At 45.9% G+C, this 13,553-nt stretch overlaps 1 protein-coding gene across 1 annotated transcript; it reads left to right on the top strand.

The window, feature by feature from the left end:
- Nucleotides 1-11,244: 11,244 nt before the first annotated feature.
- Nucleotides 11,245-13,232, top strand: DKK1 (dickkopf WNT signaling pathway inhibitor 1). Its single transcript, XM_034776469.1, has 4 exons — nucleotides 11,245-11,616; nucleotides 11,705-11,867; nucleotides 12,094-12,237; nucleotides 12,596-13,232. Exons 1-4 carry the CDS (start codon nucleotides 11,380-11,382, stop codon nucleotides 12,844-12,846), a joined length of 795 nt encoding a protein of 264 aa, XP_034632360.1. The 5' UTR covers nucleotides 11,245-11,379; the 3' UTR covers nucleotides 12,847-13,232.
- Nucleotides 13,233-13,553: the final 321 nt, after the last annotated feature.

Raw genomic sequence — 13,553 nt, 5'->3', positions numbered from 1 at the left:
TCCAACGCATTTATATATATATATATATAAAAGATCAACATTTCCCACATTTGGTACCACACGGTTATTATGGGTATCTCCTGTTCTAAATTTATGGGAAGACTATGGTAATCCTAAATAACTGTGCAGTAACAGTTAACATCTGCTAAGTTTTTTGTGGTGACCGCTGTACATTAGCATATTAATGGCATACATGATTTTTCAAAGCATGGGAAACTAGGATCTGAGCTTATCCCATTGAAATCAACAAAAGTTTCACTACTGACTTCAACAGGAGTAGGCCCCTAGTTAAGATTTTGTGGCATTTTTGTCTTTACCCTTAAATACAGGAGAGGCAAATAGTAGGGGACTTATCAATAACAGAATGCCTACCATGAATACATTTTAGCAGCTTTTCATATTCATAAGGACATTGGTTTAATAGAGCATTTTAAAGATAACATTGTCAAATAAGTAGAATAATGAATATACCAACATCATGTCCACAATTTGCCAGCAGACCAGAAAGCCTGACTTACCACAGTTCCCTTTAACTAATCTATTTCATTTATTTCACAGTTACATATAGTAGGATGAGGCAATATCAGCAGCACAACAAAACTGCAAATTACTTCTGCTCTTCATTAATCATGTGTGGCATTGCATTAAGATTTGTACACTTTGAAGCAATCATAAAAATAATAATAATTACAGCTACCAGGAACTACTTGTATACAACAAGTATACCATATACTTAATTTTAAACATTTAACTTAGGGATTTAAAATACTGTCTGAAAGCAGACACTAGATACTAGGGCTAAAACAGTCTCATAGTCATCTTAGTAAAAAAAAAAAAAAAAGGAATTCACCTTATTTCTGCATTAAAGCTGGATCCCTCCACCCCCATTGTCTGACATGGAGTGATGTGGCTACATTGGACAGTGAAACTTGTTTAATTTGTTAACTGACTTTCTTGTTATACATAAGAACATGAAGAACAAGAGTTTATCATCTGTCTCAATTCTAAATAGTTATTATGGCATGAGTACTTGGGATTCAACTATCAGTTACAAAAAACTGAAGAATTGCCAAGAGAAAAGAGCATCACAATATTTTTTGGGTGAACTGAAAACATTACAGGAAGAATGTTTCAAAATGAGCTTGTTATCAATTACTTTTGTTTGTTCCTATCAGTTTTGTCCCTGTGCCACATACAATAATATCCGAATCCTATGGCATGCAGTGTATTAATACAAATTTATTTTGATATAAATCTTCATTCAACTTTCATTTTCTTTACCACATATATTTTAAATAACTTAAATTATCATATGTATATGAATAACCCCTTCATTTATAATTAATATATTTGATTTACATATATACATTCACATAAATTGATTGCCTCAATATTTCCACTTCTCATTTTTTCTTTATGCCTACTTTATCATATATGGAAAGATGATGTATTTACATAAGGAGAAATCAGCTACCATATTTAAAACAAGTATGTTAGCATCGGGTTCATAAGATACAGATGATCTGTAGCTCATTACACTGCTGCATTATTCATTAAACTCTTATTTAACAATAGGACCATAAGCAAATATTTATGTAAATAGATATTTTCGTGTTGATATTTTGTGGTACTCATATAACTTTTTATTTGGAGTTCCATGGCATTATTACTTCATTTTTCTTATTTGTAATGTAATGTTTTAGATCAAAGTAGACTTGAATTAATGTCATAATTGTCAGTATTATTGAACTTTGTCAACTGTACTCTTATTCATCTGTTCCATAGTTTAGAACATGATCTAGCTATTTGGCATTGTTGCAAGTGCCTTAAATTCATGGCATCCTATAAAAATACAAATTTGGTGTTATGCTGCATGACAAAGACAAACACACCTCAAAATGTTGTCCTTTCTTAGCTTGCTGCGTTTTACAGTTCTTTCTGCTAACAATTTATAAGCCTTTATTATATAATATTGATGAATTACAGAAATGATGAAGTTGTTCTCTTATTTCTGTTAAATGTACCAGAGCTGTGAATCTGTTTATGAGATACAGCGTCATTTCTGTGAAATGTATAAATGTACGTGCAGGTCAAATTAATATATGACATACTATCAGTCTGTATACAGGTATTCCTGTTTTGCTAAGCTGTGCAGATTTAAAAAACTATAGTGCAGTAAAGTTCTAACATATCATATTTTATAAACTCCATTACAAATGTTCCACACAGACAAATGATTAGCAATTAACTGTAATTTACACCAAACAAAAATCACATCTCAACGTGAAACCAATGACTACAAAAGAAATATCTTGTTGCACCACTCAACAAAACAGGATCAGTGCTTTATATGAGCTCTTGTATATGCAAATCATTTCTGAGGCAAGCTCTCAACACACCTAGAAAGCTAAATATTGAAAGTATGTTATTAGTTCTCTTCTTCCATAACTGTCTACTACATAAACAGACATAGCACTGAGACTTTGACAATTTCTCAAATGTTTCAGGCTTTACTAGCAAAGGGAAATTTCATTCAGAGTTGCCTACCATACTTATTCCAATGTATGCTGTTTTTACACTGGTTGTTTCTTTTGTATTCTTATGGCTATAATTCTTTGGTTTTCTTCTTACAATGGATTCTACATGAAAGAGTTTTTTGTTTGTCAAAATACGATGTCTGTCATCAAATGGTCATTGACCAGTTGCACTCTTTTGATGTAGATTTAAGAACTTTTTTTCATAAACTTAACTGCTTTTGTTTTGCTCTGTATTTTCCCTGCAGCTGTAATTGCTGAGTGCCTGTTGTATACTTTATAGAGTTGAAATAAAAATAATTACTTTTGAACATTGTTTTGATGTGTTCTGCAATGTCAGATTTCTAGTTTTGTACAAGTTGTAGTTCAAATCAGAATCTAATCATATTTTATTATATTGTATGATGATACGTGCTGACACATGATCTAACAATTGTTAGAAAGTACTTCTAGATTGATTACTCTTAAAGCATTAATGCAGCCATATCCTCATCTAAAATAGATAAAAGGTGACTATGCTGAAGAGGTGAGATGTCCATGGTGACTGAAGTGTGATGTTTCATTTGAATATCACAGGTATGTTAGATGGCATACCTCTTTTACAACCTCTAATATATGTGTCTCTCTGTCTACATAAATATATATGTTACATACATACTGAAAACAAATATACTTCCAAAAGAAGTAAACTAAATCCCAAAGGATACTGTTTGGCCATAAATAGTATATGTTCTATGAAAATGAAAATAGATTGATGACGATAAAACAAAAAGTAGTCTGTTATGGCTATCCCTTAAGATACATGTCTAGAGATAGTGACTCATCAGCCATAGACAATATGCCAGGAAAATGTGGATTACTTCAAACCTACCCACAGACTACGCTGTAATGCAGGTCTCAGCTTTGTAATTAGAATGCCACATGAGTTTTGTAATGCTGAGGCAGGGGTGCTGGAACTAGAGGTTTTGGGGGTGCATCATCATCATCAGTTGTTCCCATCATATACAGGATGTTTTGTTCAATGGCTTTCAGTACCCCTACTATATAAACTGCTCCAATGCCACTGTGCTCAGAATATGAGGAGTTAGTGCCTGATCTCATCATCTCAGTAGTAAATGTGGTTCTTGCAAAATAGCAAGATTAGGGTCCATGTGCTAAAAGCTCAATGTGTACAATAGCTGCCCTTCCCTATTGAGCAAATCATTTACGCATCTGTGTAAATCCCACTGAAATAAAAGTCAAGCATATTCTTAAATGCTTTGCAGCAAATACTGAAGAAGTGAAATAAAAATCCAAATAAGAGAAGCTATCCTTGAGCCCCCCAGTAAGGTACGCCCACCTTGAAACTTGATATATGGGGAGATACTGAGAAAATATCATGACTGATTTTCAGGATCTGGTTACTACAAATGTTGCAGTTTTTAGACAGAGCCTTTCAAATAGGGACATTTTTATCTAAGTAGCTCCAAGTGATTTACAAAATTAATGAAGTACTCCAACAGTCCTATAAGCTAGAAAAGAGATACTGCATACAGGGATCACTTCATGCACTACTGATATGCAGCCACATCTGACATAGAATGCAACAGCTGCTTTACACCAACAGTTTAGGACATGAAGTAAAGATGAATTCAGCTGAAAATTACAAAGATAATTTAGTGTCATCACATAATTACCGGAATCAGATTTTGGCCAGAGGTGATGTTAGCTATTCTATGCTAAAAATAACATGAAATCCTGGGTTCTCTATTGACTATACAAATGTAAGGATCATGGTTTCACATCTCATCTGAAAAACAGCGGCACAATACATAAAACACCATGCTCCAACAATGTTTCATCACTGACTCAAAGAGAAGTGTCTTGCCTACACCACTTCCTGCAACACCTGATGTGTTCTTTGAAAGATGCCCATCCAATTACTGACCTGGCCTGATCCTGCTTTACTTACAAGATCTGACAATACCCGCACAAGGTAACAAGAGTATCAATAACACTGTATGTGGGTGGTCAATACTATAGTTCTAATTAAAGGGTTGTATCTTCTGAAGTAAACACCCAAGCCTTAAGGGAATTAGCATTTATGATCTGCAAAGCTTTGATGAAGATGGTATAGTTGCAGTATTTTTTTAACCTAATTTTACTTTCAAAACCATCTTTTAATACCATTTTCATGCTGATGATAGTTTAATGATATTTTTATCTAACCTTAGAAAAGGAAATGAATAAACTGCACTCCCTGTTAATACAGAAAGTCTGTTCAAAGGAATCAGAACGAATTAAGTAAATTGGCCAGGTGGAAGGAAAATTAATACCTGCTGGAGCCCCCCACCCACATCCACTAATGCATTTTATGCCACCACCATTGTGATATATCATTCTGTTTTAACAGATGTCTGCCTGCATCACATTAAAGATGTCACTCCTATTTATAGCTTGGAGTGATTCCCATAATAAAGTCCAATCCAGCTTCAGATGAAAACAAAAGGAGTTTTGCAGTTGACTTGAATAGGAGTGGAGTCAAGCCCTAAGAGACTTACATTATAGCAACAATGCCACTCTTGAGCAATGTTATTGAATGGTTTTTCAAGTTCAAGTTTCAGAAGCAAAATAAATTCTCAGTAAGAAAATCTATTCTCTTATATTCACACAAATTAAATGCCATCAGTTAATCACCCAAATGCAAACACTTTTCCATTCTCTTCTACAATCTGCCTGCTGATAGGGGGGAAAAGGGATCTCAGAGAGAAATTCACTCTGGATAGGGGAGACAACTATCCCATGAAGAATAGTTATAGAAAGTGGTTTTTCACTATCTAGCTCCTCCTTTTTCCCTCATGAAAGTTGTCATCATATGAAGCTTATGAAAAACCTCCTGTGTACCGAGGGTCCTGAGCCTTCACATCTCTGGAGATACTCTGCAAAGTTATGTACTATCCCCAAGTCACTGTACATTAGTGTCAGGAGAAACCGTGTGCAGTACTGTTCTGAGGAATGGCCCACACAATTACTAGATCCAGAACATTATTGCTGCTATCCTCAAGACAGAGTTTATGGATTATAGCATCAAACAGTAAGTATATAAATCCCTAATAGCCCCAGCCCTTATGGTTCTCAAGTTCCATAGTGGATTCTTTCTCTGCCACTTGAATGAATTATGGTAATAAAGTCTCCTTGTTACTTAGTAACTCTCAATCCCAACTCATTAGAGAATGCCTAACCTCCAGCAACTGGACAAGAGCCACACAAAGAGGGTCCCAGGTAACCAGTCGCAGTATTTTTTTGCCTCAGTTTACTTTCAAAACCATTGTCATGCTGATGATAGTTTCAGCTGACTAGCTTGTTATAACTGTCTGCTAGGCTTCCCCTACAAAATTATCAGATTTAGCTACATTATTTTGTCCTCACTCCTCCCTCTATTGGAAATGCCTAACAATTTAAGATCCTGCCTCCTGTTGTTTCAAATACTTTCAAGGTGTATTGTTGTTTAGTGAGCTAATACTCAAATTTTAGAGTGGAGATGCTTCTAGTGTCAGTACCGGGTTTACAATAGCGCCAGTGGCGCCAGGCCCACATTTGGAAGGGGTCCATAATGACTACTTGGAGGCCCACAAAGGGTTAATTCAGCCCTGGCCACAGCCAAGCAATGTGCTGAAAGGTGTGCTCAGAGTTGTAGTTCACGTGCCTTCCACCGAGGCCCTTGGACCCGCGCTGCCAGCTACACTAGTAGTCCCATAATGCCCAGCGCCATCCTGTGAGCTGCCCCAGTTGAAGCGAGTGGCAGGGAATGGACCAAAAAAAAGTGGGAAATGGTGCAGGGAGAGGGTTCCCAGTGCTGGGGCACTGATCCTGCTGCGCCACCCTACCCATGGGGTAGGGGCTCCTGGCTCGGCCCCCCCCCCGCCCGCCTCCAAGTCTCCCCCGCTTGCCTAGGGTGGCAGCAGTGCTGTGACTCTCACCATGCGCCCCCCTCCCCCCCAGCAACCCTGATGCCCGGCCGTGGGCTCCTGGGAACCGTCTTGACCTTGCAGCTTCAGCCCGTGTGTGTGTCCCTGGCCACCACTGGGGGCAGCGTGGGAGAGGCTGGTTCTCTGTGGCTCTCAGGGCCAGGGGGGCAGTGACAGTGGGGTTGGCTGCCACCACCCCCTGCCAGTGAGAATGCCCAGAAACTTCTCCCCTGCACTCCGGGGAGTGGTAGAGAGCAGTTTGGGGGGAAGGGGCAGTTGTGGGGCAAGTGTGAAGGGAGAGCCAGCGGTGACTCCTTGGGGAGGGGGTAGGAGAAGTAGGGTGTGAAGGTGGGGGTTGGGTGTGGAAGGGGCAGAGGGAGGGGAGTCTGAGTTGAAGGTGGGGTTGGCTTGGGGGGGTAGTAGAAGGGAGGGTGACAGCCCTGGGCTGAAAGTGTGTGGGGGGGTGGGCAATAGCAGGATGATTGAGGAGAGCCTTTGTGTGAAGGTGGGGGCTAATTGTGTGTGAGAGGACAGTAGGAGGCAGGGGAGAGGGCCAGATGTGAAGGTTGGGGTGGGGGCTTGAGGCTAGATTATGTTGGTAGATTGTAAGTCAGGGGTCGGCAACCTTTGTCATGCGGCTCGCCAGGGTAAGCACCCTGGTGGGCCGGGCCAGTTTATTTACCTGCTGACGCGGCAGGTTCAGCTGATCACGGCCCCCACTGGCCGCAGTTCGCCGTCCCGGGCCAATGGGGGCAGCAGGAAGCCGCGGCCAGCACATTGCTCGCCCGCGCCGCTTCTCGCCACCCCCATTGGCCTGGGACGGCGAACCGCGGCCAGTGGGGGCCGCAATTGCCCGAACCTGCCGTGTCAGCAGGTAAATAAACTGGCCCGGCCCACTAGGGTGCTTACCCTGGCAAGCCGCATGCCGAACGTTACCGAGCCCTGTTGTAAGTGCATGTGTACCTGTCTGTCTGTCTGGCCCTTTCTCCCTGCAAAAGACAGGCACCAGCAATTTTCCTCCCCACATTCCAGCCCAGTAACTTTACTGTTTCGCTTAAAGTCATGAAGGATGGTGAGGCAAAGGGAGAAATAGGCTAAAGAAACTTTTCTTTTTAATATTTAAACATTATTATATCAAAGTAGAAAATCCAGCTTTCAAAAAATGTATTTGTGAAACATCACTTTAGGTGGCAGGGGTGAGGTGGAGATGCAGGTGCAACTCCACTGACTGCTACATCCGAGTTTTATATGGCTCATAACTGTGCTAAATGAACATTTGTGTTCAGGTCCCCAAGCAGGCCCTGAGTGTTTAAACAAAAATGACAAACAACTCCTCCCACACAAGTAAACCAAAAATCAAGAATATTCTGGGTATACTGATGATTGCCCACTTTGTTCTCTATGGGCTGAATAGAGGTCTCAATCAACCATGGCTTCAAATATCTTAGTTTTTGAATAAATGTTTTCATCCCCATCCCAGCAGTACCATGGCACCATCATGCTCACTACATGGGAGCCCACAAATATGTTTGGCGCAGGGCCCACAGAAGATTAATCCGACCCTGCCCAGCGTTTTGCAGGTGTTTTGCAAGCTGACGCTGAACGACCACAGGAGGGCGCTGAGATCGTTACTTTTCACTGTCCCCTGCCAGACAGTGCCCTGCAAGTCCCCAGGAAACGCTTCAAGCCAATCCGCCCCATCCCGTCTCACACAGGCAGAGGGCTGTGGGTCTATTTGGCCGGCCGGAGACTGACACTGCAAGCCAACAACGCGCACTGCCGTGTGAATAGATTTGCGGCCAGGCAGATGCTGCCCCGAGGCTGTGCTGAGCAGAGTGGCTGCGCAAAGCCCGAGCAAACGGACTGTTTGGGGCCTCGCCTTCGAGGCTCAGCTGATTAAGACCTGGGGTCCCCGGCGCCTTTGATCTCCGCTTATCAAAGTGAGCCCTCAGCAAGCCTCGCTTGACACGCTGAGCAAACACAGTCCCGGCCCCAGAGACAGCGCTGAGCCCTATCAGCTGCCGAGCCAGTGCGCCGGACGCCGCGTTGTGCGGGAAGCCAGGCAAGCCGGGTGCCCTGCAGCCCCAGGCCGCGGGGCCCAGAGGGCTGCGAACCAGCCCCACACGTGGGGGGAGGGAGGGCACTGCCACGTGCCCAATCGCACCGGACACCGCGCCATGGGGGGGGGCTGCTCTAGTCTGTGTGTAACGTGCAGGCTGGCACGGCACCGACCCTGCGGCGCTGCGCAACGTGCAGGCCGGCACCGTTCCGTATTAATGAAGCGCGGGGGTGGGGAGATTAGCCGGGCACGTTACTGAAGTCCAAGCCCATGGCCAGAGCCTGTGCAGCACAGCCCGCTCGCTTCCAGGGCTCCTAAGTAGCCAGCGCGCCTCTTCTGCTGCACGTCCTGGGCAGGGCAGCCCGAGCGGCTAGCTCTGCTTGTAGGTAACCAAGGGGCTGACTGGCTTGATTTGGAGCCAACTGTTACAGCTCTGCAGAAGCACAGGGCTGGGCGTCTTATGGGAAGTGCCGCAGGATGGCCCCAGGGAAGCGCTGCGCTAAATGAGAGCAGAGAGGCGGGAATCCCGCCTTTTAATGGACGAGAGCGCGCAGCCAGGGCCAGGAATAAATGATTCTGGGAATAAAGTGATAACTCTGTGTGTTCTTGGGAATTGATTTTACTGTTTGAGGCCTTAAAAGTTCCTACTAAGGCAAAGGGGTTCAGCTATCAATGCTGAGTAACAGAGCAGCTAAGAGTGTACATTAACTGAGTCCTGTAGTGGGAGCCCACCTTACCATACAGAGGGGAGACATCTTTTCACACCTCAGCACCCTGGTTTCCCTAGGTGCTCCATTGTAAAAGAATACTTAACCGTGCAGCATAGGCAGTTAGACACCAAAACCCAGAGCTGAAGAAGCGCCCTGCGTATGTGCCAAAACTTGTCTCTTACACCCTGTTGGTCCAATGAAAGATACTACCTCACCCACCTTGTCTCGCTAATAGCCTGGGGTCCACACAGCTACAACACTTGCAAAAAAAGTGTGCGTCAGACATGCTCCCCTGTTCAAACAGATTTTCTTCCTCATAGCAGAGCCCTAATGTGCTATGCCAAGCCTTTGTTTATTTCCTATTAGCCGAGATAAGCTTGCCTGGAAAGTTTAATCTCACACTACAAGGCCCGATCCTGCCTCTAATTACACTAGTAACCCTAGAGCACTGAACAGTTCCTTTGAAGTCAATGTGCGAGTAAAGGCTACAAATCCAGACCACCGCTTGCATATGCCACAGTGGGATGATGCAACGTGTTTTTAAAACACCAAAAGCGCGACTAGCCCATTAAGAGCGGAACGGGGCTTCTTTGGTAGCTCAGAGCCTGCCTGGCAGGTGGAAACCTCACAGTCCAGGCCTCTTAAATGCGCAACGCCCCCCAAAACCAGAGGGGGCGAGGCAGGCTCGCTCAAGAACCATTGTTATGAAATCCTGGCCAAATGGTAGTAACAATATACAAACACTTGCTGCTGCGGCTATCTAACATCCAACTAGAGCGGGGGGGGAGCACGGGAGCGCTAATAGTCAAGTCGCTCCGTCCCCATGAGGGGTGCTAAGGCACCTCTTTATAGCAAAGGCTTATTTTGTAACTTCGTCCCTTTGCACTCTGGAGTCAGAATAACCCTTTAATTTATGTGTCACCAAGTGATGAACTATTAGTGCTACCCAGTGCCTAAACGCCTCTTAAAAGGACCGGCAGCCGCGCCTTATCACTACGTGCTAATCAACCTAGATTTGCTTTAGGGGGCTTCGACCAGATACTTACTTTGCAAACGGTTTTCGGCAGCTTGGCGCTGCACTGGCCTTTGATCTCCGTTGTATGTTTAACCAGCGTCTCCCGTTCCCCGGAGGGGGCAAATGCTGCCAGTTGAGGAAAGCAGCTGAATAAAGTTAAAATACGCCGCTTTATAGGGGGACTAGACAGCTTCGGACTCTACCTCCTCTTCCTACATTTGTACAAGATAACCCATCCTTGCGCTAATTTGCAACTAACAGATGCCAGGCTCCCTCTAAATATCCCATCAAAGGGTAATTAGAAAGCGTGCCCTCCATTCTTACGCATCGTTTGATGTGGAGATTGGGTGTGTTTTGTTTTGTTCAAAGAAGATTATTTACAGTGAAAAACGGCAACTCAAACAGCACCCTCCGGGAAAACGATTGTGCCTCGTTAAATGCCCTACTGACACCTAACAGAGCCGAGTAATGTTCGGCTTCCCCCCCGAATACACAAAAGTCCACATTGGGGTGACTAGTAACGTTGATTGGGCAGCTGACACTGGGCACAGGCGACACGCAGCGGCCCGGAGGGGGGGGGGGGGGGGCTCGGCGCTGTGTGACAACATGGTTCAAAAGGAGGGATTTAATTAAGTCACGAAGTGTACGCGATTCCCACATAACAGGCAGCCCCTGGTGCCCGCAGCTCAGCGGGAGACGCTGCTCGGAGCTCGCAGCCGCAAAGAGACTTGTGGAAGCGGCAGCAGCTGCCTGGGGATTCATCGATAATTGCCACGGCGGCGATTGCGAAACCCCGCTCTTGGGGCTCGGCCAATGAGGGAGGCTTTGTGGGGGGCAGCAGCGCAACCCCCCGGCTCTCTTTGAAATCCCATCTTTGCCTGTGGCGCCCTCCCCCCACCCCGTGGGGGCGGGACCACGAACCGGCCCCCGGGAGTATAAAGGCAGCAACAGCCAGGCAGGTAGCTACCAGTAGCGAGTAGCTGTGCGGAACATCTCCCTACACCACCTAGGGCTTGTGGTCCCCAGCCCACCAGGAGTACAGCTACTGCGCGGGTCCCTTACCTCGGGCGGGGCGGATCTGACCCCTTGGCTTCAGCTCGCTGCCGCTTGGAAGATGCTGCTGGGCGCGGCCCGTCTTTGTGTGGCGCTGGCGGCCGCTCTGTGCTGCTGCCCCTGGGCGGTGTCGGCGTCGAGTGCCGGGTTCGGCCCCAGCCTCCTCAACTCCAACGCCATCAAGAACCTGCTGCCAGGCGGGGGCGCCGGGCTGGGGGGCTCCTCCGTCAGTGCCGCGCCCGCAGACTCCCTCCTGCTGGAGGGGGGCAACAAGCACCAGGCCGTCGAGACCCACCAGGTATGTGACCTCCCCGTGAGCGGGGCTCCTCTGCCCCCCGCGCGGCGAGCCCGCCCCCCGCCTCACTGGCGCTGTGTCTCCCTTGCAGCCTTACACCTGCTCGGAGGACGAGGACTGCGCCCCGGACGAGTTCTGCTCCAGCGCCCCGCGCGGAGCCGGCCCCGCAGTCCCGCTCTGCCTCGCCTGCAGGAAACGCCGGAAGCGCTGCCTGCGCCACGCCATGTGCTGCCCTGGCAACTACTGCAATAACGGTGAGCGGCGGGGTGGGGTGCGGGGCCGTGCCGCGCTGTTTGGGGTGGCTGCCCCGGCCTGGCTGCAGGTGCAATAGCTAGACTCACGTGGGTCCCAAGGGCCGTGTGTCTGCGCCACTGCGGGGACCGCCTGCCCCATAGCTGCGCACCTGCTTATGTGGCAGTCTCAAGCCGGGCCCTGCTGTTACCCAGGCTGTGCTGACTCCTGCCCCTTTCCCCCTCTCAGGGATCTGTGTGCCATCTGAGCAAGGTCACTTTCTCCCCGGGGAGATGGAGGAGACCATCATTGAGAGCTTCAGTCCTGACCATGGAATCCCGGACTTGCATCCCAAAAAGACCACATCCCCTTCCCAGTCGCACCACCTGAAAGGTAAGGGGGCCTGGTGGCTCCTACAGTAGCAAGTGTAACTAGGTGGGGGTGGGTTAGCCTCAAACCTTGCTTAGGCTTCCCCCTATTCCTGCAGTGTACTAAACCCATGTGTAAAAGGCCTTTTAACTAAGGCACAGCTTGAGGTGTCTGCCTGAAATAGCACCGGAGACAGCACTGAGGCTAAATGCAGCCATCCAGCTGCTAGTCTGTGGCTCTTCCCGACCCCCAACTATTTTCTGACAAGCCCTAGACAAAGTCTGCCTCTTATACTGCAATTGCTTGTTCAAGTCTCTGCTGTTTGACTCTGCTGCAGTCAGACAATTTACCACAGGCTTTTAATCACTTTCTTCTTTCAAAGGTCAGGAAAGTACCACCTGCCTCCGCTCTTCTGACTGTGCTGCTGGATTGTGTTGTGCACGTCACTTCTGGTCCAAGATCTGTAAACCTGTCCTTAAGGAAGGCCAAGTATGCACCAAACATCGAAGGAAAGGCTCTCATGGCCTGGAGATCTTTCAGCGATGCTACTGTGGAGAAGGTCTGTCCTGTCGGCTACAAAGAGATTATGCAACTACCAACTCTTCCAGACTGCATACTTGCCAAAGACATTGAACACCACTCCTCACTACATAGGATGGACTTTGGAGAGGGTTTCTGGGCAGTGCATTGTTTGTTTTGGCAGCTCATCTCTAAGGATGTACCGATTCGGAGGTTACACTAAGTACTCTATTTCCCCTTCCTAAAGCTGGAGTATGAGGCTTGTTTCTTTAAGAAACTTTCAGTGACTAATTGCAGTAAATTACTGTGTTGTAAATACTCAATGTGGCACTTAACTGTACATATTCCAGAATTTTAATTTTTCTAAAGGTGCTGCATGATCTCTAGTCTGCTATTGTGACACATCTTGTACACACTGGTTTTATATCTTCCTAAGTCTATGAATTGTCCATGTGGAAGTGAAATAAATAACTTTAAAAAAAAAAAAAAAAAAAAAAAAACACCACGACTGGCATTTACTGATAAATTTCTCCCTACCTCTGGTCTAAATGAAGACCCAAATAAAAGCAAGCTTAAATCACATAATAGCTTGTTAACTCTACAACATGATGTCCCAAATGGATGTACACTTGTCAGAAACAATGATATGCATATAAACTGAGATGTCTCCTTTTCTTAAAGCTCTGCATAGGAAGAGGTCCAGAGTTGGTTAAACAAGAGTGAGGAGGCTCTATGAATGGTGGCGTTCTCTATTCCCTTTCTCTCAATTCAATTGACCAGGAAACCATAAATCCTAAGTTGTGGGTGCTCTCAATGTGGAG

Source organism: Trachemys scripta, chromosome 7 (assembly GCF_013100865.1).
Source record: "Trachemys scripta elegans isolate TJP31775 chromosome 7, CAS_Tse_1.0, whole genome shotgun sequence".
Taxonomy (NCBI): domain Eukaryota; kingdom Metazoa; phylum Chordata; order Testudines; family Emydidae; genus Trachemys; species Trachemys scripta.
This window is presented reverse-complemented; position numbering and strand designations above follow the sequence as displayed.

What these genes read in the sequence shown, in the direction of transcription:
- DKK1 (XM_034776469.1), top strand. Translation starts at nt 11,380, where the DNA reads ATGCTGCTGGGCGCGGCCCGTCTTTGTGTGGCGCTGGCGGCCGCTCTG. An exon ending in TGGCAACTACTGCAATAACG is followed by an intron (nt 11,868 to 12,093) that starts GTGAGCGGCGGG and finishes TCCCCCTCTCAG; the next exon opens with GGATCTGTGTGCCATCTGAG. An exon ending in CCAGTCGCACCACCTGAAAG is followed by an intron (nt 12,238 to 12,595) that starts GTAAGGGGGCCT and finishes CTTCTTTCAAAG; the next exon opens with GTCAGGAAAGTACCACCTGC.